Consider the following 27134-nt stretch of genomic DNA (forward strand, 5'->3'; position numbering starts at 1 on the left):
CATTAAGAACCCACAAAGCTCTCGTCCTTTGCACCTGTGCAATCCATTTTTCACGACGAACCGGATGTTTTGGAAAAGTGTGAAGAGTGAATCCATCCTCCCGAGTCTTCGAGCAAAATCCAGCAATATGACAAGACGGCATTTTGGCTAACACGATGAAAAAAAAACAAGTAATTTTTTGCCAGTACAATAGGTATAAAACAATATAAATACTCGACCCTGCTACTGCAAAAAACGTCTTGGTTCTTCTCCAACACAAATGCCTCGAAAGGATTTTCATGGCGGGAGATGGAAAAATCCATTTACGACAACATCATGACGTGTGGTGAAAAAATGGATGGGTCCATCCAGCTGCCTTTTATTTATTTTTGTTTTATTAAAAACATACTAAAAATCATGGTTTACGCGTCAGTAGACCTATAACAATATGCTATAATGTAATTGTGTTTTACCACAACCAGAGTATGACAATTTTAGTTATTAGTGCTTTGGCCATTATGAAGAGGAGCAGTTTAATGCAAAAGGATGATCATATCCTCAAAAATGAGTTATTTTAATTTAAAAAATATAATCATTGAATTGAAATCATTTTCCTGGTGAAAGACAAAAATATTAGCAGAAAACAGTTTGAAAAAAAAAATCAAAAATAAAACCACGAGAAACATGAAGTATACTTTAAGGAAAACCTAAAAAAATGAAACTAAAACAATTGCCCCAATAATACCTTCTGTCATATTCGGAAACTGGCTGTTCTTGACCAATAAGACAAGGGGCAATGGAGATTGGTTTATTGTGTAAACTGACGGTGAATCCAGAATTTGGCCCGACGCCCCTAAAAACAGTACATTGACTCACAGCAGTAAGGATCCAGGTTAAAATCGCTTGGCATTTACATAGACCCATTTTAGAAATAATCTATTGTTTTAAAAAAAAACTTTTGTTTTGGCCACTCATTGTAAACTGAAAAGTTAAACAGACCAACATTTTTTTTCATTACTGCTGGACTGTTTTTATCCTGAAAACTGATCATGTGCGTAAAACTCATAAATCCATCACACCCAAAGCATCAATGATCCAACACAATTAATGGTTATGTGCCACTCAAGATATATAGGCTGTTGACAACTCTCTGGCAAAGTGTAGATTCAGTATACCTAACAAAAACATTAGTTCCATAACTTAAATTCCCATCTACTCTAAACTCTTAAATGTACTTTGAGTAGAAAAACAGACTTGGGATAAGCAGATTCCGTTAGCATTTTTTTTTGTACTCCCTCTGCTAGCCGATGCAATACTTGCAGACTTTCTTAAGTATCAATGCATCAATAGATTATATACATTAGTAATGACAATTGTTTGAATATAGTCTCTGAATTTTATTATTTTCCCCACATACATTCAACAACAGTAAACCGAGTGATTGACCAACTGGCACACTGGAGTATAATGTAGGTCGAAACATAGGTGTAGTCTTGAAACATTTTAAGTGAGAAGCTATATTGAACGCTAGTGAAGAAAGTATAATTTTCCCTAATAATATGTGAACTTAAAACCAATTAAGGTGCTAGATGGCAGTTAACGTTTAAATGGTTGACTATAGTACTGAATTCGAAGGGGTGTGGACAAAAAAGGGCATGATGGTCTGATATGACCGTTAATGCTCTGCATTACATTAATTCTATAAAGGTCTGATAGTGACACACTCACGCACACACACACACCAAAGGGAATAAAATACAATTAGGCAGCATTTGCTAAATACTCTCTTTTCGCGCATGGTGTTGACATCTTTACAATATCTGAAGATAGCTAGACAAAAAGGTTTCATGTGAAATGAGTACAAACGCTTAGTGATAATGTATTGTAACCCTACAACTTTTTTTTAAACATTCTTGATTACTTTTTTTCAGTGTGGTCCTAAACAGTTATATTGTTTGAATTTAGAGAATAAAGGATTTAGGCTAAAGGAAAATTCTTTAATAGCTTATTCTTTTGCGATGGGAACTCAATGTGCTCTGATCTACGAAGTGGTAGTTTACTAATCAGTTAGTTCAAGGGATACAATCCCTTAACATTCACAAGATATTTAAGCAAAATGTATATCTCTAGATTACATTCATATGTGAAGAAGGCAACATTGTCCAATGCAGAAAACCCATATTCACAATATAAAGTCCTACTTGTAAAGCATTTTTACAATTAGTTGCTTTGCTTCAGGAAGTCCTGAAGAATTTTGGTTGTGAGGAGTGGATTACTAACCACAGTTCAATTGCTATTGGGGATTTATAGCTTTGAGCAAAGCACTCCAGGTACCCAGGTAATAACAACCCAAATGTTTGTCCTCCATGTTGATAGAAACAGAAATAGGGTTTACAAATGTGGATGTGTTGATATCCCAATACATTTTCTAGTACTGCTATACTTCCACTGGTCAGAGGTTTCACAGTGAAACTACGGGACCTGGGTAAGGCTCTCCTCCACACCAAAAGTCCTCTGGCTGAGGGATTTCTAAAAGCCACATTTCCTTCTCAGTCTCTTTCTCCCCTTCCTGCAGCCCCTGCTTATCCATTACAGCTAAACCTGGGTCTTCCACAGTTTTCAGAACTTTGTAATAGTGACAGTCCCGCCCATCATCTGGATCATATGGTGGGGCAAGGATATCCAGGAAAGCAGCAGGTCCGTCGACAGCGTCGATCTGGTGCAGATTATCCCGTAGAGGTGTAAGGAGGCATGGTCCACTGTTCTCTGAGTACTCAGCTACTGAGCGGAGCAATGAACGTCGCACAGAAGCGTTTTGGAATGGAGCCACAGGAGTTTCAAACCGAGGAGGGGCAGCACTGACTGTCTGGCCACTTTCAAGCTTGTCGAAGCAACTGACGCTCACCTTGCCATAGAGGACCTAAAAGAAGAGAAAATAATGACTGTGAAACACCAATCCAACCAATTTTTGGACCACTTATTCATAGTACCAATAAATACAGGTACAGTGAGCCCCGTATGTTGGGGAAGTAATGTTCCTGACTCTGCTTTACAACCTGCCTTAGATTAGTTTTGTGGCCCGCTGCATAGAGTATATATAAAACGTTTGACACAAGCTGCATTGCAATTTATTTAAAAGGGTGGGGGAGCTGTGTGAAGTGTTGCGTCGAAAAAGGGGGATTCCAATACCCACATCCCCAATAGCAATGACACCCCTGACAACTATAATAACTTACGATGCTATTAATAAAAGGGTTTTATACGAAACTTTTGTAGATATCGTCAACCTAGGAGCAGTCAAAATGGCTAGATTTGACATTTGGATTACCATAACAAGGATTAATCATAATCTACCTATACATAAAGGAGGGAGGGGGGGGTGTTTCAATCACATATTGTGATAGTAAGTTAAAGATGACAGACTATTGTGCTAAAGTACAATGTGCAAAGACGGAACTACAGCGAAAATAGTAACATGCAGTTTTTTGCAAATTTTTGATTTAGAAATTTGGACTTTGTACTTAAGACAATGTCTATACATAGATGGTTCCCTGACACAGCACGGTAGTGGCCTGACGTGGCAAAAACTTTCCATGTGGCATGTTATAAAGCTACTCAAGCGAGGGGCACAAAATACAAAGGAATACATCATACGATGTAAAAGGTTGTTTCGTGTCAGTGAAACATCCTCAATTTTCAAAACTGTTTTATCCTGGTAAGGGTTGCAGGGTGCTGGAGCTTATCCCATCTGACTTTGGGCAAAAGGCAGACTCCACCCTGAACTGGTCACCAGTAAGTCGTAACGCAGTTATACCTGTAAATGCCGTCACTGAGTGGGTACTGAACTTAAGCTGCCTGCACAAAGTCAGGCAAGTGTACCACTACACCATCAGTGACCCCTACACTGAAACGTTGAAATGAATATATAATTCATTACGTACTGTTGTGGTCAAAAGTATTGGCACCCCAGAGCGATTATTTGTAGACATGAGTGTATAAAAAGATGTGCTTTTGACATTCTGTCACAATGAGCCAGTGGCCACAATCTTTTTCTGGTATACAGCTGCCACTTGGTGGCTCGTCATCGTCATCATTGTAAGGTTCCAACCTCCTGATTGGCTCCAAAAGCACATGGAAGTGTTTTGGGATGCGAGAGAGTTGGGCAGTTCCCAGAGATGGAGGTCGCTATCAAAAAAACGAGAACCCAAACTATGTAGAAACAAACATAATGGGCACAGTACAAAAAAGGTGTGGGCACACACAATTAAATTGCTTGCTTTTTTAGCAACCTGATTCCATGGAAGAGTTGCTACAGATTGCAGCCGAACAGTGGGCAAGAGGCTGCACAATTAGCACTGTGGCGCTTCGCCTCCAAGCACTGACAATAATGAGGAATAAAGGGAACAAAGACTCTTGGGATTCAAAAAATTTTTTCCTCACAAACAAAATGGATAACATGCTGTGGAGCAAGATAGGTCACTGTTCATGACGCAATGCAGTAGGTACCGGAACTGGACCAAGTCATCAATAATAAGTTCCACAGCGATGCACCAAAGGTTGCTAGGATATGGAATGTAGTGGATAAACTGCACTATGCACAAACGTTTTATGCACAAATATTTCATGCAAAAAAATGTTTCTCCACAAAGTTCAAGTTAAACTGTTAAATTATTTATTTAAAACTATTACATCAACAGCCTCATCAACAGTAATAGTAATAAGATGTTATCCCATCATTGAGCATTTATTTTAGTTGGTTGAGGGATTCTGTTCTGACAATTTCAAGGACCAGGACAAGTGTGTCCTGTGGCCTGTCCTGAGATACAGTATATATTACCGCTACATGAGCGCACGCACAAAGATTATTATCAATGATTGTTGTACAATTTATTGAAAAAACATACATGTACAAACAATAAGTGCAACTCTACCAAAATAGAAAAACAGATCATTCCTAATATTCTGTGCATATGGACGGCAGCAAATTTGAGGTGTCCATTGTACATTCGTAGAAGGTTTTTCCTTCTTAGGTCGATTTTATTCCTCAGGATGCAGTCGACACGAGAAATTACAGATTTTTTTAGGTCAATTATACTTCAGGACGCATTCTACACGAGAAGTTACGGTAAATCTGTTAGGGGCGTGGTTCTCCACAGCCCAGTGCGCAGGGAGCGAGCGTGCTACGCATGCCGCGAATGCACGCATGCTATTGCAGGCTGCTGTGGAAGCACAGAGTTAATTCAGGTGTTTGACAGTAGCCACGGCAGGCATGCCATGTGCAGGCATGAGGATTTCGGCAAGTATGGCAACCGATCATTCGGTTCCGTTGATTTTTGTCCTGGGAAACGGTGGGAAACAATTTTTCGGTTCCCATTGATAATGCTCATGGGAACCGGTTTTTACATGTAGTTCAGAATAAAGCCTTAGCAGGCATGAGCATTTTGTCTTTTACGCTTAGCAACCGACATGTTTGACTAGCGTTTGAGTGACCTGGATATGAATAACTCGACCTTGCGCATGCGTAGCGCAGAAGTGGAAACCACACTGACTGGCGTTTTAATCATTAAAAATAAAGGGGTAATGTAGGTTCGTTTTATACAGATTGTTGTATTTCGTTGAGAACTTGTTTTACATTCCACACATGGGCGAATTTTATTAAAAGTAAGCCCTGAGATCTGGGAAACGGACTTTCGGTTCCGTGTTTTTTCAGGCTGGGTAACGACACGGTAACGGAATGATCGTTTCCGTGAAATGCTCATGCCTGCATGTCCCAGATCCATATACGTGCAGCTGTTGCTTGGCAGCACATACACCTTGTTGTGCCCTGATGATATTGTGTATTTAAGCCTTGTTTTTCATGACACTTGTTGCCGGATTGTTGTGTAGATATGTGCGTCTTCACGAGCATCAACTAGCTAAACTGCCTCGTCCCAGTAGTATTGCTGAGGCATATCAAGTCAAGTTACGTTTTCATGTTTCGCCATGTCTGATTTTATTCATTGTCTCATGTTGTTCTTTTTTTTTTTTTTTTTTTAAAGGAAGACTTTGGCGAAAATAATGGGAATGTGAGCGCACATAAAAAGTTAGTAGATGGGGGTTGAGTGTTTCTTTGAATGCCAAAATTATCCACAGATTTCACCTACAAACATCTCTAAACTGGTATAAGTATTATCGAAATTCCTCTCTCGCACAGACATTCTAATGAGCCTGGCTGGAAAACTGACAGCCAATCAGCGTTTGCCACGCCTGCAGTGCTTGCTGTTCTGAGCCCCCATTGCTCATGGATACGCTTCACTGAACAGAGAACATCCACTATCTGGCATTTTGTGTACGATTTTCGTGAAAAATAATTACAAATAAACCAAAAAAAAAATTTTTATAGTTTATAGTTCAAGCCTATACATTTGAGCCCTTAATACACATAGGTGGAACTTGACGTGTTGGAGAGAGGGCATGGCACTGACGACGGGGGGCGGGGGTAAGGTTGTTAGGGGGCACACGCACATCACCACAACTGCCGTAAATAGGAGGCCAGCTTGCTAGAACACGCCTTTATGTGCGTGCACTCGACGTATAGGCCACACCTGAATTAAGCGACAAGGTGGATGATACTCTGTCTTTTTTATTTTGACACACAGTCACACAATCGACCAAAACTGCCTCGGGATCGACCAGTCGATCGTGATCGACGCATTAAGCACCCCTGATATACAGTGTTATCCCATTTTGTGCGGTGAAAAGCACTAAAAAAACGTTCCCTGAAGAAGATGGTGTCTACGAAGAAAATCAAAAAGCCATATGTTGCGGGCTTGCTGCAGGTGGGCGGGTGTGTCACAACCACATTATTGTGTTACAAGAAAGAAAAGAATACTCAAGGCTAGTTCCATTATTTACTGATTTTTGTCAGTGACAAATGTTTTCGCACAACAAGGTCCTTTTCTACAATGTTCTGCAGGATATCAGGGATAATCCTGGTGGAGTTTACCACTGAGATAAAATCTTACAATGTTCAAAACCAATGGGATTTTCCCAAAACTATACTTTTTATTACACTTATTCATGTTGCAGTACATTCAATGCATGTGAAAAAGAAATAAACGGATAATACTGTAACTCTCACTGTGTTTGTCTTCCATGTGTTGAAATAATCATTTCACTGACCAGTTACTGTTTCACTAACTAGCTTTTTACAGAGACCCTTTGCCTTTGGGTCAGAGGCACTGTTTGTTTTAAAAAAAAATGTCAGAATGGAGTCTAGTGTTCTGAATGTAGCTTCTAGGGCCTGATAGAAGCTCAGCCATCGGACTTGGTGAAGTTCTCTGCATTTTCGAGTTGGCTCATCTAAACATTTTTTGACTTCTACTAAGTTGTTGTTCCTCTCGGGGGATGTTTTGAAGTAATAGTACACAGACTCCAGAACACCTTGGTAATATTTCATGGCTATGAAAAAAAAAGAATACAAAAAGGGATCAAATGGGACAGAAGATACAATTACACAGGTTAAAATATTTATTTTTATCACGATCAATCATCATCTTGATTAAAAGACTGTTGATTGCTTCATTGCCTATCTAGTTTTAACTTAATCAAATTTGTATTATAGCTATTTAGGATTCTTATTCATTTACGAAAACAAAATTATAGCCGATAGTGTAAGGTAGACGGCAAGAAAATCACTTCCTGATTGGTTATTTGAGACAGGACCCGCATTACTTCCCTTGTCCGGACTTACGTCCCTTTCATGTAAAAATAAAAAATATAAAAATGCAGACTCCGGCAATTTTATTTGCTTTTTAATATTTACCGTCAGTCGGGTTACGGGAAACCTAAATATTTTTATGGATGGCCTAGCAGACCGCATCCACGAATCACGACATACCTTGCTTCCACAAATAGGTCGATCTGTGGGTTTACAACATTGAGTCGGAAATTACTTCCGGAGCGGGATTTCCGAGTGCTTGGACAATCCAACATGCCAGTCGTTATAAACTTTCCTGTCACTCGGGCGGTCTGTTTTGTCAGATTACTTTAACCTCTCTATTAAATGCGATATGTCAATGCGAAAATTTATCGCTTTAGTCAGATTTTTATGCAACTTTCTGAATTTTAATGTGCGAATATCGCGGAATCGCACCCTGGGATTATCCCTGGATATTCTGTGGCAGATAGATGCTAAAAACTGGTGACGTCACGGGGTCAAGGACGTTTCTTCCGGGTTTGGCTGTGAAAGATGGCACATATCCAGATTTATGCTTGGATTTCAAAAATGTTCTTTATTTTAATTCTTTTTTTCAATGAATGTCCAAAATATATGTAATAATAATATTACTTCATATTGGAGGGTTTATTGTACATAGAGATTTTGGACAAAGTCCTCCTTAAAACCAAGCCTTTTGCCTCGTGATTTTTGTACCACCGCCCTGTTGGACTGCCTTCCCGTGTATGACCTCTACCTGCCAATAAACCCTCCTAAAACACTTGCATCTCAGCTTCCTGCATCTGAGTCCTACCTTCTGCCTAGTTCATGACGAATTCAAGTTTATTTATCATCTCTGCTAATATATTAGACAATATGGAGAAAGAAAAAATGAAAATTTATCTTCAAAGGACCCATGATCCCATGATCAGTGTAAATCACAAGATTCACAACACTGGTTTGAACTGTGACATTGTATAAAATTGAATTAAAAATGTTGTCACTTATTTTTCTCATCATTTGACTATCCAACATTAAAGAATAAAATTTTAATCAGTAACTTTATTCAGATGGATTTTAATAGTACCATATTGTGTAAAAAATCCACACTGCCAGGTTGAGAGGGTAAAACAGATTCATGGTTACATGCATGTTGGATGTCGAGTTACAATTGGACATCGTAAAAACCAAAAATTACCTATAGTTCTGAAATCTAGGAAATCGGAACCACAACATTTCTAGGCCCTCTTGTTGAAGAGGAAATATCTAATGTTTTTTTATGTATTAATTCAAAATAAAGGAAAATGATAAGTGTAATTGAATGTAATTAGCTGCATTACTTTAAGAAAGTAATTGCAATAGTTACATGTTCAATGAGGGAACTTCTAATGGTAACCAACTACCAAGTAATTCTCGAAACACCGATCACAGTTTTTGGACACCCTTGTTTATCAGTGTTTATCAGGTTACATTACATCACCAAAATGTAAATGGAGATTACTGTTTTCTCTAGCAACCTCAGTAGGAAAGAGGTTACGTATCTCAAATATTGTACATGCCATAAAATCATTCAAATCCATTATACCTTAACCACGAGAAGCTGAATTTCAGTTGCAGTTTCGATAGCAGCTGTGTCCTAGCTATTTGCTAATAAATCTACGAAAAAATTACAGTGAGCGACTAGAAAAAATATGAAGGATACATTCAGAAGAATTTACATTTCATACCTTCAGCATCCCGTTCATGCCCGGATGGTCGTGGAGAGGGATGGAGGCTCCGCTTGCGAGCAGGAATATCCCCATGCTGAACACCTCTGTCTCACATATGTGCATGTATGTGACCGGGGGAGGATCAGGCTCTGATGAACCGGAGCTCCCTTTGTTTTTCCGGGGAGCGATCTTGAGATCCGGTGCTCTCAGCGCGGTCAGTAAGGAGATGAGTTTGGCCTGTTTTTCGGCAAATACTTTATTATCGCCGTTAGAAGAACAATTTAAAACTTTGAAGGTCATAAAAGCTTGCTTTGCTATTTTCTGGATAAGAGCATTTTTGTTGTTACGCGACATTCTCGTCGTTTAGAGAGAACAAACTACGGGAAAGTGTGCACCTTTTCTGTCGCAAATGAAACCGTCGAAATGGCTCAGGAACGAGCGAATGTCAAGAAATGTTATGCAGAGTACGTTTGTCCACGTTACCTAAATATAAAATATCCGACCCTGGCTGAAAACTGCAGCTTTTGTGGTGATATAGCTCAAAGTCCTCGCCAACTACTCTCCTTCCTTGGGTCATTTTTCAAAGTGCTATTGGTCGTTCAGTAGCCTACTCTCACGGAAACTGCGCACCAAATATAGAGCATCATGGGATAACGAGTTTAAATCTAAATTCTGGGTTCGCGTAATTACACCCAAATACTCCATAGCCTTGAAACAGTCAACTTTTTCGTACAAGAAATTATACGTCTTGTAATTTCCCCTCATGTTCTGAATTTCCTTTACGTAAACGTGGAAAAAAAATGCTTGTGCAATAACCAATGAGACTACATTTCCAACAAAGGAGCACGACGACAGACTTCGAAAAGAGGAAGGGTAGATAGGATATTGAACTCATGTCTTCCGCCCAAATATGCACGATTGTAATGTAAGTGTCAGTGACTGCCACATGTGCTAGATGAGAAATAAAGTTAATGTAAAAACTCTGGTGAATGGACTTTCCGGCCTTTGGCTCGCTTGGAAAGAGAGAGAGAGATCAGTTTCAGAATTTGTTTTTTTTTCTCTTTGGACTGTTAACTGAGAGCAGAGGACCTGAGAAAAGGTCATGTTTTTGTGTGTGTGTGTGTGTGTGTGTGTGTGTGTGTGTGTGTGTGTGTGTGTGTGTGTGTGTGTGTGTGTGTGCATGATTGTATGACATGCTGATAGAATAGAATAGAATAGAATAGAATAGAATAAACCCGAAAGAGAATTTGTCAGAGGAAGAAGAAGAAGAGGAATGCACAGATCCTACAACTGAGTGTAGGGACTTTGAATGTTGGAACTATGACAGGAAAAGCTCAGGAGTTGAGATGATTACGACCAAGGTCAATATATTTTGCCTACAAGAGAGCAGGTGGAAAGGTAGTAAGGCAAGTATTTTAGGAGTGGGGTTTAAATTACTTTACTTTGGAGTAGATGGGAAGAGAAATTGAGTAGGGATTATTTTAAAGGAAGAGGTAGCTAAGTATGTCTTGGAGGTGAAAAGAGCTTGAGTGATGCTGAAATTTTAAATTGAGGGTGTTGTGTATAATGTGATCAGCGCCTATGCCTTTTAAGCCGCATTGCTCAGTGGTTAGAGCATTGTTTTGGTAAACCAGGGATTGTGAGTTCGTATCTCATTGGGGTCTCTACTCCCCCAAGACGGGGTTGCATCAGGAAAGGCATAAGGCATAAAAACTGTGCCAAACAAAAACAGTGAAGAAAATACTGTAAGTACTTGAACACCATGCTATATTTCAAGTTCTCCCACTTAGAAATCATGGAGGGGACTAAAATTTTCATCGTAAGTGCATGTCCACTGTGATAATCTAAAAAGAAAAATCTAGAAATTACAATGTATGATTTTTTTTCACGTTTTATTGGTGCAATACAGCTGGAAATAATGATTTGAACACCTGAGAAAACCAATGTTAATATTTGGTACAGTAGCCTTTGTTTGCAATGACAGAGGTCAAACGTTTCCTAGAGTTGTTCACCAGGTTTTCACACACTGCAGGAGGGATTTTGGCCCACTCGTCCACGCAGCTCTTCTCTAGATCAGACAGGTTTCTGGGTTGTCGCTGAGAAACACGGAGTTTCAGCTCCCTCCAAAAATTTTCTATTGGGTTTAGGTCTGGAGACTGGCGAGGCCACGTCAGAACCTTGATATGCTTCTTACGAAGTCACTCTTTGGTTTTCCTGGCTGTGTGCTTCAGGTCGTTATGTTGAAAGACCTAGCCACGACCCATCTTCAATGCTCTGACTGAGGGAAAGAGGTTGTTCCCCAAAATCTGTCATCCTCTCCTTAATACAGTGCAGTCATCCTGGCCCATGTGCAGAAAAACACCCCCTAAGCATGATGCTACCACCCCATGCTTTACAGTAGGGATGGTGTTCTTGGGATGGAACTCATCATTCGTCTTCCTCCAAACACGGTTAGTGGAATTATGACCAAAAAGTTCCAAGACCACAAAACTTTCTGCCATGACTCCTCTGTATTATCCAAATCTTCATTGGGAAACTTAAGACGGGCCTTGACATGTGCTGGTTTTAGCAGGAGAACCTTCCGTGCCATGCATTATTTCAAACCATGACGTCTTAGTGTATTCCTAACAGTCACCTTGGAAACGGTGGTCCCAGCTCTTTTCAGGTCATTGACCAAGTCCTGTTGTGTAGTCCTGGGCTGATTTATCACCTTTCTAAGGATCATTGAGACCCCACGAGGTGATGTTAAAATAATCATCCATATGTTGTCATTTTGTTCATACTGTAGTTGGTTGCACATCACCACCAAGCTTGTACTTTTGAACTCACTGTCTTGGAAACAGATGTCATCAATCTAACTTGATGTAATCAATCTAACACATGTAAACAATCAAACAGTCTCACACACTCACACACACACACACTCATCATGTGATTCACTGAATAATAAGAAGCTGCAAGGGGACACAAGTTGGAGTTGGTTGGAAGCAGGAAGAAGTCCTGTCGCTCCCCTTGCAGCAAGTAAAACTTGAAGCCTTGTTTGTTCGCCTTCTTTTAATGGAGAGTCAGGCTTTTTAACCTGCCATTTGGTCCTTTGAGCCGGATCCCCAACACACCACCGCTCATCGAGGAGGGAGAAGACACACCGAAGTCTGTCGACAGCCAGGAGCATGTAACTGTTCCTGAAGAAAAGCCCTGGTGGGACGTGAATTCGTGGCCAGGCCGGTGCCAGAGTCCAATCTCCCCTCGGTGGACGAAGGTTGATGGGATCACGAACAACTGGCGTCCAGGCAACGTGTGAACCGGTAAGTGAAGGCTACTCTGCCAGAAGGAGGTTGAAGGCTACTCTGCCAGAAGGAGGTTTCAAGGCTACTCCGCCAGAAGGAGGTTTCAAGGCTCCACCGCAAGAAGGAGGTTTTAAGGTTACTCCACCTTTAAAGAGGGTATTTGTGAGGATCCATAAATGTGTGCGTGGGTGAATGCGAGTGTGAATGCCATTACGTACTTGTGGAATCATAGGTCATGGATGGAAACCTAATGATGCTAACAGACGTCTGCGTTCCGGTGAAGTACACAAGGTAGTGGATTAGGACTTAGGTCCCAAAAAGGACTAGTAGTCTCTAAGGGACAAACGTAGAAAAGCATAATGGTGAGCGGGAATAGTAAGTCTGCCCTAGAGGGGATGTCAACTTTACGAAATAATGTTTACCGGGCAGCATGATGTTTCTTAAAGAAATGGGGGGGGGGGGGGGAATAGCATGGCTTAAATGGCAAGTTAACAGTTGAAGGATGCAGCAGGTTGGTAGAAAGATAAATGGCAAGTGTTACAGGGAAGTAAGGAAAAGCCAAGATTAAGACTTACATCTTAGGATTGTGAGACGTTGGTTAGCATAGGCAAGAAAGAGAAAGGTAGGAGAGTCAGCTGAAGTAATGCAAGCAGTGGGTATATTAAAACCAGCTACAACAGTTTAAAACAGGCTAAAGAAAGTGAGGCAGAAAGAGAGCTGTAAGAAAATCTTGAATAAAAAAGAAAAAGAAAAAAATGCTGTCTCCCTGGGAAATACATTCGCTGATAAAAGCGCCAAGGAGGCAGCAACAGGAAAATATGGCACACACATATTGACACAATCACAAGCCCCCAAGCCTCCTATAGATTTAACAGTTCTAAAAGATGTGCAAAACATGCTCCTCAAAGTGAAACTCAGTGATGGCTTACAGAAAAAACTGAGTTAGAAGATAATATACATTATGGTCTCAAACTGGCGGTCCGCGGGCCATTTGTGACCCCCAAGATGATGTTTTGGGGCCCCCACCTTACTTGCTATGAAATTCAAATGATGGTGTGGCCCCGAAGTTTTATATGAATGGCACTTTACGCTGTTGTGTGCAGAGCTGGTGAACCTACCAATCATGGTGGGGTTGTGGCTTTCGGGGTTTGACAGTGACTGATGCAAGCTGAGAAACATTTTTCATTGAGTGAAAGTTACTGATTTTGCCATGGAGAGTTTTATTAGTTTTGCACACAACCTGTTTACACCACCTTTCTTGCTTATCTTATTTTGTGCTTTAAAAAAAAAAGAGACGTTTACATTTTCTCTTTTAAATTGTGTGCAACTAGAATCACTAGGGTATAGTGGAACACACGTCTGCTTTTGGTGTGGGCAGTGTGGGACCGATTTCCGCTCAGTGATGGTGTCGATATCTGCCCTATGACTGACTGCCGACCAATTCAGGGTGTAGTCCACCTTTCGCCCGAAGTTAGCTGGAATCGGCTTCAGCTTTCCTGAAACTCTTGTGAGGATAAGCGGCTTGGATAATGACATGTTATGACAAATTGTGTGCATGTGCGCTGAGGCTGCGTCCCAGCCTTTAAAACACTGGCAATTTTGAGTCACAGGCCTTGCCATGTCTCAATAGGAGGGATGGTAATGGTAGATATTATACAGACATTTTCGCACCTTTGGATTCAATTCTTACTCAAAAACATTTTGTAGATCATGTCTTAATTGCTGCAAACACAATACTCAAGGGAACTGCAGACCCAAGAGAGGGCAGTTTTCCCAAGGCAGTCAGCCTTTCCAGTTTTTACACATTAATTTTATTGAGTTAAACCGGATTACAAATGTTGTTTAGTATTAATCTGGCCCTTATCAAAATGGGTGGAGATCTTTCCATGTACAAGTGCTGATGCTATTACTGTGGCAAAGTTCTTGTGTAAATATATTATTCCTTCTCATGGCATCCCAGAAAAATTTTATGGCAACAATGTGCCACATTTTGTTAATGAAAAAAAAAATCAGTCAAGCATCTGCAAATCTAGAAATAACTAAAAAAAAAAAAGTAATTGTGCAGAATTAGTGGAACGAAGCAATGGGACAGTGAAGTCTTGATTAAGTAAAACTACATTTAGTAAAACTGTATATGAAAATAACCCCAACAGATAAAGGACTGTTCCCATTTGAAATAGTATTTAGTAGATTAGATTAGATTAGATTAGATTAGATTAGATTAGATTAGATTAGATTAGATTAGATTAGATTAGATTGCCCATGATAGAGCAGTCAGTGCAGCAGTCATAAGAAAATATTTTGAGTGATTGGGTGAAAGAGATGCTGCTAAATAAAACTGTGAAAGAAGCAAATGATCTGCCGCCTACTGTGCCTTCTTCACAGGTGCTGTTGGTGTCCATTGGTGATTGTGTCCTGAGAAAAGTCATCAAGAGGAAGTGCTGGTCCTCACCTCGCTGGGATGCTCCACTCCCATGGTGATAAAGATAGCAGAACGTCCCACATGGATACACTTGTCCCACTGCAAGCCTGTGGCTCCCTTTTCATTCAACGACGAGTAGCGGTGGATGTCCGGCTACAAAGGGTGGAGTAGAAATAGGTTGCCCTGGTCTCAAACCAGTGAAGAATTCACCTGATCCGTGCTTGAGCATGTTAGGTAAAGGAGAGCCACTATTGGGAGTGCTGGCCTTCGTGTTGATCGGAGCATGGCTCCTCCGCACTGGCCAGTCTGGGACTGTACGTTTTTGTCACTGGATCTATGGACATGAATCATCATGGAGCAAGGACAATCCCACCTCTCCAATGGACGCCAACGCCTGGTACTCTTATGTGAATATGGTGTTCTCCGTGGACAACCAATGACAGATCAACAAGTGTGGTGAAGGTGGACTACTCAGATGCCCCGCCATGAAAAGAAGTCTGCAGCAGCGACGAGTCCGACAATGCCAGCAATTCCACCTGCTGGTCCCAGACTTCATGCCAGGCCAGGAGAGGATGCAGAGAGAAACCATCTGAGGTCTTCAGGACAGACTTGATCACCACCATGAAGGTGCATGACTCATACCAGCTCAACGCAGAGGATTACTACGTCCTAGCCGATCCATAGAAGCAGAAGCGAGAAAAAGGGTATCCATGTGCCCGTTAGCCCGCAGTCCATCCCGGAGCCCGTGGCCCGGGTGCTAACTGACAAAAGGAAGGATGTCATGTTCATCAGGCCCAAGAAGCTGATCCGCACATCTGCCACCCTGGTCCTCAGTTATGTGGACATAAGGACTTTGGCGGAGGGCATGTGTCATTGCAACCTGAATGAGGAAGACGTCACCTGGCTGCAGGTCATCAACGGGGAGTTTGCAAGGTTTTCCCTTCTGCCACTGGATGAATTCGCCATGCAGTGCTGAGCACCATTGTCATAACAACATGACACACACTACCGAGACACAGTAGGGCCTTGGCATCGAGTACAACGAGAATGTGGTGTGCGACATGCCAGTTCCCCAACGGAGAGGACGACAACAAGATTGTGTTCTGCAACAAGTGCAATATCTGCGTCCACCAGGTATCCTGCCAAAGTGCCAGTTGTGCCCGAAAACGGGCGATGCTATGAAGCCCACCCGCAGCGGAACCAAGTGGGTCCATGTCAACTGTGCATTGTGGATCCCAAAGATGAGCAATGGGAACCTGGAGAAGATGGAGCACGTCACCAACGTGTCACACATTCCCAGTAACAGCCTCCACTCCGGCCTGGAGAGATCATCATCACTCAGAACGACAAAGTCAAGGTCAAGTACTACTGGCCCAAGCACAGTGGGCCTCAAAGGCAGTGACTCTGTGGAGCGGGACTCCACCACTGAAGTTGAAAATTAGGAAAGCGTCAGGAGCAAGAAGGGCAAATTGAGAGGAAAGGTTGGAGGGGACAATAAAGCGGACATGGCCGCCCTCGGCCTCATCACTCTCCCCTCGTCGTCCCCCTTGTCGTTGCAGTCGTCCTTGTGTCTTGTTTGTAAATGTGACCCGCAGGAAAAGCGTGTCAATGTCCGCAAGATGAAATTCCAAGAGATGGAGGAGGTCTTCTACCAGTTTGTGGACACCGAGGAAGTGGGCCGTCACCTCAAGATGACACCCAAGACAGTTGACTTCCTGTACCAGTACTAGAAGCTGAACCACAAAGCTAACGTCAACCAGCTGCTGCTCATGCCTAAGAAGGACAAGGAGGACACCCTGGCCAGACGTGAACACGAGGTGTTGTTGAGATGACTGCAGCTATTCACGCACCTCCGCCTAGACCTGGAGAGGGTGTGCAACCTGACTTGCATGGTGATGAAGATGTAAAGATTGTTGTTTGGAAACATACAAGCGATGGACTTCAGGACAATGGCCTGACCTTAAATGGACAAGGACTCTGCACTGTCATCAGCAGAGCTGAAGAATCTCTTCCGTGTTTGCCCTTATATGCCATGGGGCGCCAAAGACTACATGACTGTCCCAATCACCAGCGAGAGTTACATCTCTAGTCACGGCTTCCACTGTCAGTGGAGGCTGTGTTCTTACCTCGACATCAACCATTCCCTTTCTCCTACATGTTTCCCAACTCCAGTATCAAGAACATCTACACCTGACTTGCTTGGGCTGCTGTGTACCCGCACTTGATGGGTTCAGAAATGAGCAACGATGTTCACCCACTGTTTATTTTATTTATTTATTTGTTGTTGTTGTTATTATTATTATTAGTCCTGGTTCACCTCCGGACCTTTGTTTTTTGTGCTGATGAAGTTCCTTATCTCTAATTAGTGTTCTGGGTTTGTTCTGCCTTTTCATGATGTGTATAATCGCACGTTTGAAATCTATGATGGTTCGAGCAAGGTCAAACGTTTTTATGAACTATGCCCTTCTACAACAAGTAGACCATGATTATATGCAGCAACAGAACTTACTGAAAATGCAACAGCCTTCTGATGTCCCCGCTCGCATTTCCAAAATGATAAACAGGAGGGAAATGTTAAAATAATCATCCATATGTTCTAATTTTGTTCATACAAATTGGTTACACATCACCACCAAGCTTTTACCTTTGAACTCACTGTCTTGGAAACAGATGTCATCAATCTAACTTGATGTAATCAATCTAACAGATTTAAACAATCAAACAGTCTCACACACTCACACACACACTCGTCATGTGATTCACTGAATAAAAAGAAGCTGCAAGGGGACACAAGTTGGAGTTGATTGGAAGCAGGGAGAAGTCCTGTTGCTCCCCTTGCAGCAAGTAAAACTTGAAGCCTTGTCTGTTCGCCTTCTTTTTTATAGAGAGTCAGGCTTTTAACCTGACAGGTGATATCTTGCATGGGGCTCCAATCCGACTGAGATTGACTGTCATGTTTAGCTTCTTCCATTTTCTAATGATTGCTCCCACAGTGGACCTTTTTTCACCAAGTTGCTTGGCAATTTCTCCGTAGTCCTTTCCAGCCGTGTGGATTTGTACAATTTTGTCTCTTGTGTCTTTAGACAGCTCTTTGTTCTTGGCCATGTTACAAGTTTGAGTCTTGAGTACTGATGGGGTGGATAGGTGTCTTTATGAAGCTAACGACCTCACACACGTGCATCTGATTCAGGATAATACATGGAGTGGCAGTGGATTTTTAAAGCCGGACGAACAGGTCTTTGAGGGTCAGAATTCTAGCTAATAGACAGGTGTTCAAATACTTATTTGCAGCTGTATCACACAAATAAATTGTTTAAAAAAATCATACATTGTGATGTCTGGATTTTTCTTTTTAGATTATATATCTCACAGTGGCCATGCACCCCTCCATAATTTCTTAGTGGGACAACTTGCAATAAAGCAGGGTGTTCAAATACTAATTTCCTTCATCGTATGAGCATTCATCTGAGATGTCACGCTGTGGCAACCCCTAATGGGACAAGTTGAAATAAAATTGCCAGCGCCTATGCCCCACACGTAGGATGTGACCGAGAGATGAAAGCGAAATTCTGGACGGAACTAGATGAAGTAGTTCTGAGCATCCTAGATAGAGAGAGAGTCTTGATTTGTGCAGGTTGTAGCGGACATGTTAGTGAAGGATACAGGGGTGATGAAGAAGTCATGGGATAGTACGGCATCCAAGAAAGAATCTTTGAACTTTGGTGGACTTGGAAAAAGGATGGAAATAGCTGTAGTGAACACTTTTTTCCATAAGAGTCAGGAACATATATTGACCTACAAGAGCGGAGGTAGAAGCACACAGGTGGATTATATTTTGCGCAGACATTGTAAGATGAAGGAGGTTACTGACTGTAAGTTAGTGGTAGGGGAGAGTGTAGCTCGACAGCATAGGATGCTGGTGTGTAGGATGTCTCTGGTGGTGGGTAGGAAGATTAAAAAGGCAAAGGTCGAGGAGAGAACCATGTGGTGGTAGCTCAGAAAGGAAGAATGCTGTGCGGTGTTTCAGAAAGAGTTGAGACAGGCTCTCGATGGACAGAAGGACCTCCCGGAAGACTGGACTCCTACAGCCAAGGTGATCAGAGAGACAGGCAGGAAAGTACTTGGTGTGTCTTCTGGTAGTAAAGGGGATAAGGAGACTTGGTGGTGGAACCCCAAAATACAGGAAGTCATACAAGGAAAGAGATTAGCGAAGAAGAAGTGGGACATAGAGGACTGAGGAGGACTGAGGAGAGGCAAAAGGAATACATTGAGATGCAACGAGTTCGCAAAGGCTGAACAAGAGGTACATGACGACATGTACACCAGGTTGGACACCAAATAAGGAGAAAAGAGGTTGTCAGTTTGGCCAGATAGAGGAATAGAGATGGGAAGGACAGAGGAATAGAGATGGGAAGGATGTGCAGCATTAAAGGGTGATTAAGGATAGAGATAGAAATGTGTTGACTGGTGCCATTAGTGTGCTAAATAGATGGAAAGAATACTTTTAGAAATTGATGAATGGAGAAGATGAGAGAGAAGGAAGAGTAGAAGAGGAAAGTTTGAAAGACCTGGAAGTGGCAATGATTAGTGAGGGTGTAGTTAAGAAGAACTAAGATGGAAATGTGTTGACCTGTTCCAGTAGTGTGCTAAATTAATGGAAAGAATACTTCGAGAAGTTGATGAATGAAGAAAATGACAGAAGGAAGGGTAGAAGAGGCAAGTGTGAAGGAGCAGGAAGTGGCAATGGACTGAGGAGAGGCGAAAGGGATCCATTGAGATGCGACCTAGGGCAAAGTTAGAGGTGGCGAAGCCTAAACAAGAGGTATTTGATGATATGTACACAAGGTTGGACACGAAAGAAGGAGAAAATGATCTCTCCAGGTTGGCCAGACAGAGGAATAGCGATGAGAAGGATGTGCAGGAGGTAAGGGTGATGAAGAACTAAGATGGAAATGTGTTGACCTGTTCCAGTAGTGTGCTAAAGTGATGGAAAGAATACTTCGAGAAGTTGATGAATGAAGAAAATGACAGAAGGAAGGGTAGAAGAGGCAAGTGTGAAGGAGCAGGAAGTGGCAATGATTAGTAAAGGGGGAAGGCACTACAAAGGATGAAAAATCAAAAGGCAGTTTGTCCTGATGACATACCTGTGGAATTATGGAAGCAATTTGGAGAGGTGGCTGTGAAGTTTTTGACCAACTTCTTAGAATACTAGCGGGCAAGAAGATGCCTGAAGAATGGCGGAAAAGTGTGCTGGTTTCCAGTTTTAAGAACAATGGCGATTTTCAGAGCTGTGGGAACTATAGAGGAATAAAGTTGATCAGCCACACAATGAAGTTATGGGAAGAGTAGTGGAGGCGAGACTCAGGACAAAGGTAAGTATCTGCAAGGAACATTATGGTTTCATGCCTAGAAAGAGTACCACAGATGCAGTATTTGTCTTGAGGATGCTAGTGGAAAAGTACAGAGAAGGTCAAACAGACCTACATTGTGTCTTTGTAGATCAAGAGAAAGTCTATAACAGAGTACCAAGAGAAGAACTGTGGTGCTGCATGCGTAAGTCTTGTGTGGTGGAAAAATATGATAATCGTTCAGGACATATATGATGGCAGCAGAACAATGGTGAGGTGTGGCGTCGCCAGCCAGCCATGATGTACGGATTAGAGACGGTGGCACTGAAGAGACAACAGGAAGCAGAACTGGAGGCAGCAGAAATGAAGATGTTGAGGTTCTCTCTACGAGAGAGCAGGATGGATAGGATTAGAAATGGGCTCATTCGCGGGACAGTCAAAGTTGGATGTGTTGGTGACAGACAAAGGTTCGAGACAGCGACTTCGATGGTTTGGACAGAGACGAGAGAGTGAGTATATTGGTAAAACGGTGCTATGGATGGAGCTACCAGGCAAAAGAGCGAGAGGAAGACCAAAGAGGTTGATGGATGTTGTGAGGGAAGACATGAGGGGAGTTGGGGTTAGAAAGGAAAATGCAGGAGACAGGCTAAGATGGAAAAAGACACACTGTGATGACCCATAACGGGACTAGCCGAAAGGAAAAGAATAATATAATATAATATAATATAATATAATATAATACGGGTGGCACAGTGGCTCAGCTGGTAAAGCGGTGGTCTCACAGTTCTGAGGTCCCGGGTTCATTCCCGGACCTGCCTGTGTGGAGTTAGCATCTTCTCCCCTTGCCTGTGTGGGTTTTCTCTGGGCTCTCCGATTTCCTTCTATATCACAAAAAAACATGCAACATAAATTGGACAGTCTAAATTGCGCCGAGGTGTTTGTCTCTATGTGTGCCCTGCGATTGGCTAGCAAATAGTTCAGGGTGTGCCCCGCCTCCTGCCCGTTGACAGCTGGGATAGGCTGCAGCACTCCCTGCGACCCTTGTGAGGATAAGCGGCTAAGAAGATGGATGGATGAAAAATTATTTATGAAACACTAACTGTATTATAAAACTGTATAATTGCCATTCATCACTCGTAGACTTCTGCTGGAGGTGCTGGCGATGTAGCTTTGAGATGGGAACTTGTGTGTGTGTGTGTGTGTGTGTGTGTGTGTGTATGGCGCGGATACCAGAATGTTTAAAATATGTAAACAATATACTTTATGCTTTACACTTTACATACCTGAGACAAAAATGACAACAAAGTGATGAACAAAGCAAAGGCGTTATGTCTTCTCTTCTCTAGCGCAGAATGTTCCCGACACACCCGTGACATCCCCTCCGTCTCATCGTTGTGACGTCCCCTCCATCTCACTGTTGTGGTATCCCCTCCCTCTCACCAATGTGCATTTCTTCGTTGTTTAAGCACGTATTTCAGGGGTCAGGATCCTTTTTGACTGAGAGAGCCATAAATGGCAAATATTTTAAAATGTAATTTCAAAAGGGCCATACTTCTTCTTTTCGTTTTGGCTTGTCCTGTTAGGGATCGCCACAGAATGTGATCTTTTTCCATCTAAGCCTATCTCCTGCATCTTCCTCTCTAACCCCAACTGCCCTCATATCTTCCCTCGCCACATCCATAAACCTTCTCTTTGGTCTTCCTCTCGCTCTTTTGCCTGGGAGCTCCATCCTCAGCATCCTTCTACCAATATACTCACTCTCTCGCCTCTGAACATGTCCAAACCATCGAAGTCTGCTCTCTTGAATCTTGTCTCCAAAACATCCAGCTTTGGCTGTCCCTCTAATGAGCTCATTTCTAATCCTATCCAACCTGCTCACTCCCAGCCATAACCTCAACATCTTAATTTCTGCAACCTCCAGCTCTGCTTCCTGTTGTCTCTTCAGTGCCACCGTCTCTAATCCGGACATAATGGCTGGCCTCACCACTGTTTTATAAACTTTGCCCTTCATCCCATTTTATTCCTCTATAGTTCCCACAGCTCTGTAAATCAACTTTGTTCTTAAAAATGCGAACTGGCACACTTTTCCTCCAATTTTCAGGTATCTTCTCCCCTCCTAGTATTCTGTTGAATAACTCCCCAGCCACCACTATAAATTGCTTCCATAGCTCCACAGGTATGTCATCAGGACCAACTGCCTTTCCATTTTTCATCCTTTGTAGTGCCTTCCCCCTTAATAATCATTGCCACTTCCTGCTCCTTCACACTTGCCTCTTCTACCCTTCCTTCTGTCATTTTCTTCATTCATCAACTTCTCGAAGTATTCTTTCCATTAATTTAGCACACTACTGGAACAGGTCAACACATTTCCATCTTAGTTCTTCTTAACTACACCCTCACTAATCATTGCCACTTCCAGGTCTTTCAAACTTTCCTCTTCTACTCTTCCTTCTCTCTCATCTTCTCCATTCATCAATTTCTAAAAGTATTCTTTCCATCTATTTAGCACACTAATGGCACCAGTCAACACATTTCTATCTCTATCCTTAATCACCCTTTAATGCTGCACATCCTTCCCATCTCTATTCCTCTGTCCTTCCCATCTCTATTCCTCTATCTGGCCAAACTGACAACCTCTTTTCTCCTTATTTGGTGTCCAACCTGGTGTACATGTCGTCATGTACCTCTTGTTCAGCCTTTGCGAACTCGTTGCATCTCAATGTATTCCTTTTGCCTCTCCTCAGTCCTCCTCAGTCCTCTATGTCCCACTTCTTCTTCTTCACTAATCTCTTTCCTTGTATGACTTCCCGTAATTTGGTTTCCACCACCAAGTCTCCTTCTCCCCTTTCCTACCAGAAGTACTCTCCTGGCTGTCTCTCTGATCACCGTAGTCGTCCAGTCTTCCGGTAGCTCCTCCTTTCCATCAAGAGTCTGTCTTACCTTTTTCTGAAAGGCCACACATCATTCTTCCTTTGCCAGCTTCCACCACATGGTTCTCTGCTCTACCTTTGTCTTCTTAAAGGGCCACTGTCATGAAATGCATAATTCTGAGTATATTATTAATGAAAAAAAACAGCAGCCGACATGGACCCATGTGTTATTTCACCACAAAACATGATTTTGATGTATACAACTTTTTGTAACTCCCGCCATGAAAATCCTCTCGAGGGATTTGTTTTCGAGAAGAAGCAGGAAGTGATGTTCATAGCAGGACCGCCCTCAACTGGACTCGTTTGTTTCTATTAGTTTTACCTCCGGGAAGGTGACTCGTTGTTCCTTCGTGTTAGCCAAAATGCCAGCTCGTTGCATTGCTTGACATTGCTTGAACACTCGGGAGGATGGATTTACCCTTCATAAGTTTGCAAGAGACCCGGTTCTCATGAAAAATGGATTGCACCGGTGCAAAGGACGAGAGCTTCGTGGGTTCCAAATGACAGGTAGGTGTATGTATACAGCTACTAAAAAAAAAAATAGTTTGGGGCGGACAACGTAATGTAACAAAAGATCAGCGTACATATGACAGGGGTGCTAAATGTGTCGATGTGCGCATCGGACGGCTTCCATGTTGATTCGTCCGCGAAGGCTGCCGTGACGGCTTGCCAGCGAAGGCCAGCCTGGCTCGGTCCACGAGGCATGACACAGCAGCCTACGCTGGCTTCGGTGGCACAATAGGGTAATATTGCCCCGGTAACTTCTCTCGATTGTGTGATGTTCTCTTCTTTGAAAAGCGCCTTCGTGTTGGAAGGGGCGTGTTCGTCTCCCATGGTAGGGTCCACAGCATGTTTTCAATGGCGAATGTCCGGGGTGATGTCACGGAATGCAGCCAATATGGTGACCACTTGGATGTCGATGAATGACACTTCCCCAACTTCGCGCATGGATGATGCACGCTCCGCTCATATTTATTTTTTCATATAGTCATTGAAGTGAATGTTATATGTATTTTTCATTAAAATATTTTTTTAATGTTTATAGGAATGACACTTGACCTTTAATCTTCCTACCCACCACCAGAGTCATCCTGCACACCACCATCCCATTCCGTTGAGCTGCATGCTCCTCTGCCACGACCTTACAGTCTGTAACCTCCTTCAGATTACATCGTCTGCACAAAATATAACATACCTGTGTGCTTCTACCTCCGCTCTTGTAGGTCACTCGATGTTCCTGCCTCTTCAGGAAAAAAGTGTTCACTACTGCCATTTCTATCCTTTTTGCAAAGTCCTCCACCATATGTCCCTCAAAGTTCCTTTCATGGATCCCGTACTTACCCATCACTTCTTCATCGCCCCTGTTTCCTTCACCAACATGTCCATTACAATACACACCAAAAAAGAGGCATACAATATTAAAATAAATAAATAAATGCCTGTATATACAGTAAAGAAAATGGGTATTTGAACACCGTGCTATATTGCAAGTTCTCCTACTTAGAAATCATGGAGGGGTCTGAAATTTTCATCATTGGTGCTTGTCCACAGTGAGAGGGATAATCTAAAAAGAAAAATCCAGAAATCCCAATGTATGATTTTTAATGATTTATTTGTGTGATACAGCTGCAAATAAGTATTTGAACACCTGAGAAACCAATGTTAATATTTTGTACAGTAGCCTTTGTTTGCAATTACAGAGGTTAAACATTTCCTGTAGTTGTTTAGAAGGTTTGCACACACTGCAGGAGGGATTTAGGCAGACTCCTCCACATGTGCATCTGACTCAGGATAATACATGGAGTGGAGGTGGACTTTTAAAGGCGGACTAACAGGTCTTTGATGGTCAGAATTCTAGCTGACATACAGGTGTTCAAGTATTTATTTGCAGCTGAGATCTCTCTCTCGTTGTTTGCATGCATTCACAGTTTCTGCCTGACGATGCTGGACTTTTGTAATGTTGAGATCCAATAAAATTCTTGCATCTCTTTTGTTGAATTAAGCTGCTGCTTTTTCAGTCAAGGTTTCACCCACACAGGATGCATTGTTGTGTCAACAAGTGATCCTCAGAGTTTTATCATCCCAGCTATAGAGCTCGTGCACGTGACGTCACCATTTTCACAGCACCATATTGCCGGTCAAAATGAGCTGCTGGACAGTGTGTGGGACATTGAACCAGAGGAAAATATTTACGCTACCCAAGACCTGTTGTGCTGTTTGTCGTCACAACAGACGAAACAGATATTCAAAGACGTCGTTCTATAGAATACCAGCTGAAAAGATGAGAAAAGATCGATGGATTTTGGCAATTAAACGTGATGGATTGTGCCCAACCAAATGCACATGACCGTGTAGCGATCACTTCATTTCAGGTAGGAATTATTCTTCTCAATCTCAAATTCCCAAAAAAGTATTTATAATGCCAAGTTGGCTCATTTGAGAACAATCCGTTAAAAAAAAAAAAAAAAACGCAGTGAGTCGTCTCCAATATACACGGAAGCATGTTGTGGCCACTTTTTAAACTTCAGTAAACCTCTCCGTGACATGCGTTTTTTTTTTTTAATATGTATTGTTCTCAAATTAGTCCAATGTGTATTTAAAGAAAGAAAATAAACTGTCGGTCACACAGAGGTTTATGTGGATTAACGTGTGGCCGCAACACGCTTCCATGTACGGGTGCTGAAGCCCATCCCAGCGGTTTATTTTCTTTTTTTAAATACGCATTGGACTCATTTGAGAACAAAACATATTTTTTAAAAAGCGCCTGTCACGGAGAGGTTTACCGAAGTTTATCGTGTGGCCGCCACACGCTTCTGCGTTCACAAGCCGTCAAACTGTTGTCTTTTTTTCCCCAATCATAGTTAATGAATGCGAGTTTATGTAAAACCAGGGGTCATTTATTTAAATATTGGTATTTGGTATTGAAATAATCTGAGTGGGTCCATCACTATGTGGGATTTATTGATTGAGAATAGATCTACCAACGAAGTATTTTTATGTGTCCAGACTTTTACACGCTTTCAAACTTTTCTGTGTAAATCTCAACGACTTACTCACCAGATACATGTGTGGATCCTCTTGTCCAAGACAAGCGGAAACGGGTTAACAATTCACTTTCTTATGGCAAAAACATCGACTTCGGCATTAAATATGGGTCCTCTATGTCAAGTGTTTCTAATTTTTCCATGTACCGTCCTTTATTAGCACCTTCTAAATGTTTAACGTTATCAGACAAAACTCTGGGAGACGTATTTTCGTTTCGTCTCAACGGACATAGCATTGAACAATGCTTTGCTTGCCCGGCAATTTGGCCAGTCATGTGATTTCGGTGACATAGGTGCACGAGATCTATATCGAGCTTGTTTATTCTTAAAACGGTGGAATTTTTCAGCTACCAATGTCTGCATTTCCCAAGTGGTGAGACCAAAATTGATACGTCCATCTCATCGAAATTTTCCATGACTTTGGAGAAAAGAAACTCGCAACAACGCAGTTAAGGGTTACATATTGTAAATAAAGGGTTACTTTCATGGGAGCGTGGCTTTTCTTGTCACATGACCCAGAGCGTGTTTCTGTCATGGTCCTGATGGTCCAGCCCTGGCTGGGCTAGTCCCAGCACACCAGCGCTGATTAGGAGGTGCACACCTGCGCCTCATCCTCGTTGTTTAAACCCTGTATTTATAGGACCCAGGGGACGACTGGTCTTCGCCAGATCATCGCAACTCATGCCCCGTTCCTGCACTCCCGTATTCTTGATCGTGAA

At 42.1% G+C, this 27134-nt stretch overlaps 1 protein-coding gene and 1 pseudogene across 1 annotated transcript; one reads left to right on the forward strand and one right to left on the reverse strand.

Moving 5' to 3' along the window:
• Positions 1 to 247: 247 nt before the first annotated feature.
• Positions 248 to 10360, reverse strand: adoa (2-aminoethanethiol (cysteamine) dioxygenase a). The gene is made up of 2 exons (XM_061810712.1): positions 9403 to 10360; positions 248 to 2899 (listed from the first exon to the last, which is right to left on the reverse strand). The coding sequence occupies exons 1-2, from the start codon at positions 9736 to 9738 to the stop codon at positions 2441 to 2443; spliced, it is 795 nt and encodes a 264-aa protein (XP_061666696.1). The 5' UTR covers positions 9739 to 10360; the 3' UTR covers positions 248 to 2440.
• A 5234-nt stretch (positions 10361 to 15594) lies between these two features.
• LOC133495763 (protein Jade-1-like) lies at positions 15595 to 18219 on the forward strand (annotated as a pseudogene).
• The last annotated feature ends 8915 nt before the right edge of the window (positions 18220 to 27134 follow it).

Source organism: Syngnathoides biaculeatus, chromosome 22 (assembly GCF_019802595.1).
Source record: "Syngnathoides biaculeatus isolate LvHL_M chromosome 22, ASM1980259v1, whole genome shotgun sequence".
Taxonomy (NCBI): Eukaryota; Metazoa; Chordata; class Actinopteri; order Syngnathiformes; family Syngnathidae; genus Syngnathoides; species Syngnathoides biaculeatus.

Bases quoted from the DNA above. Each gene is read 5' to 3' on its own strand.
- adoa (XM_061810712.1), bottom strand. From the start codon at position 9,738: ATGTCGCGTAACAACAAAAATGCTCTTATCCAGAAAATAGCAAAGCAA. The intron at 2,900-9,402 runs GTATGAAATGTA...CTCTTCTTTTAG, and splicing joins GCATGAACGGGATGCTGAAG to GTCCTCTATGGCAAGGTGAG.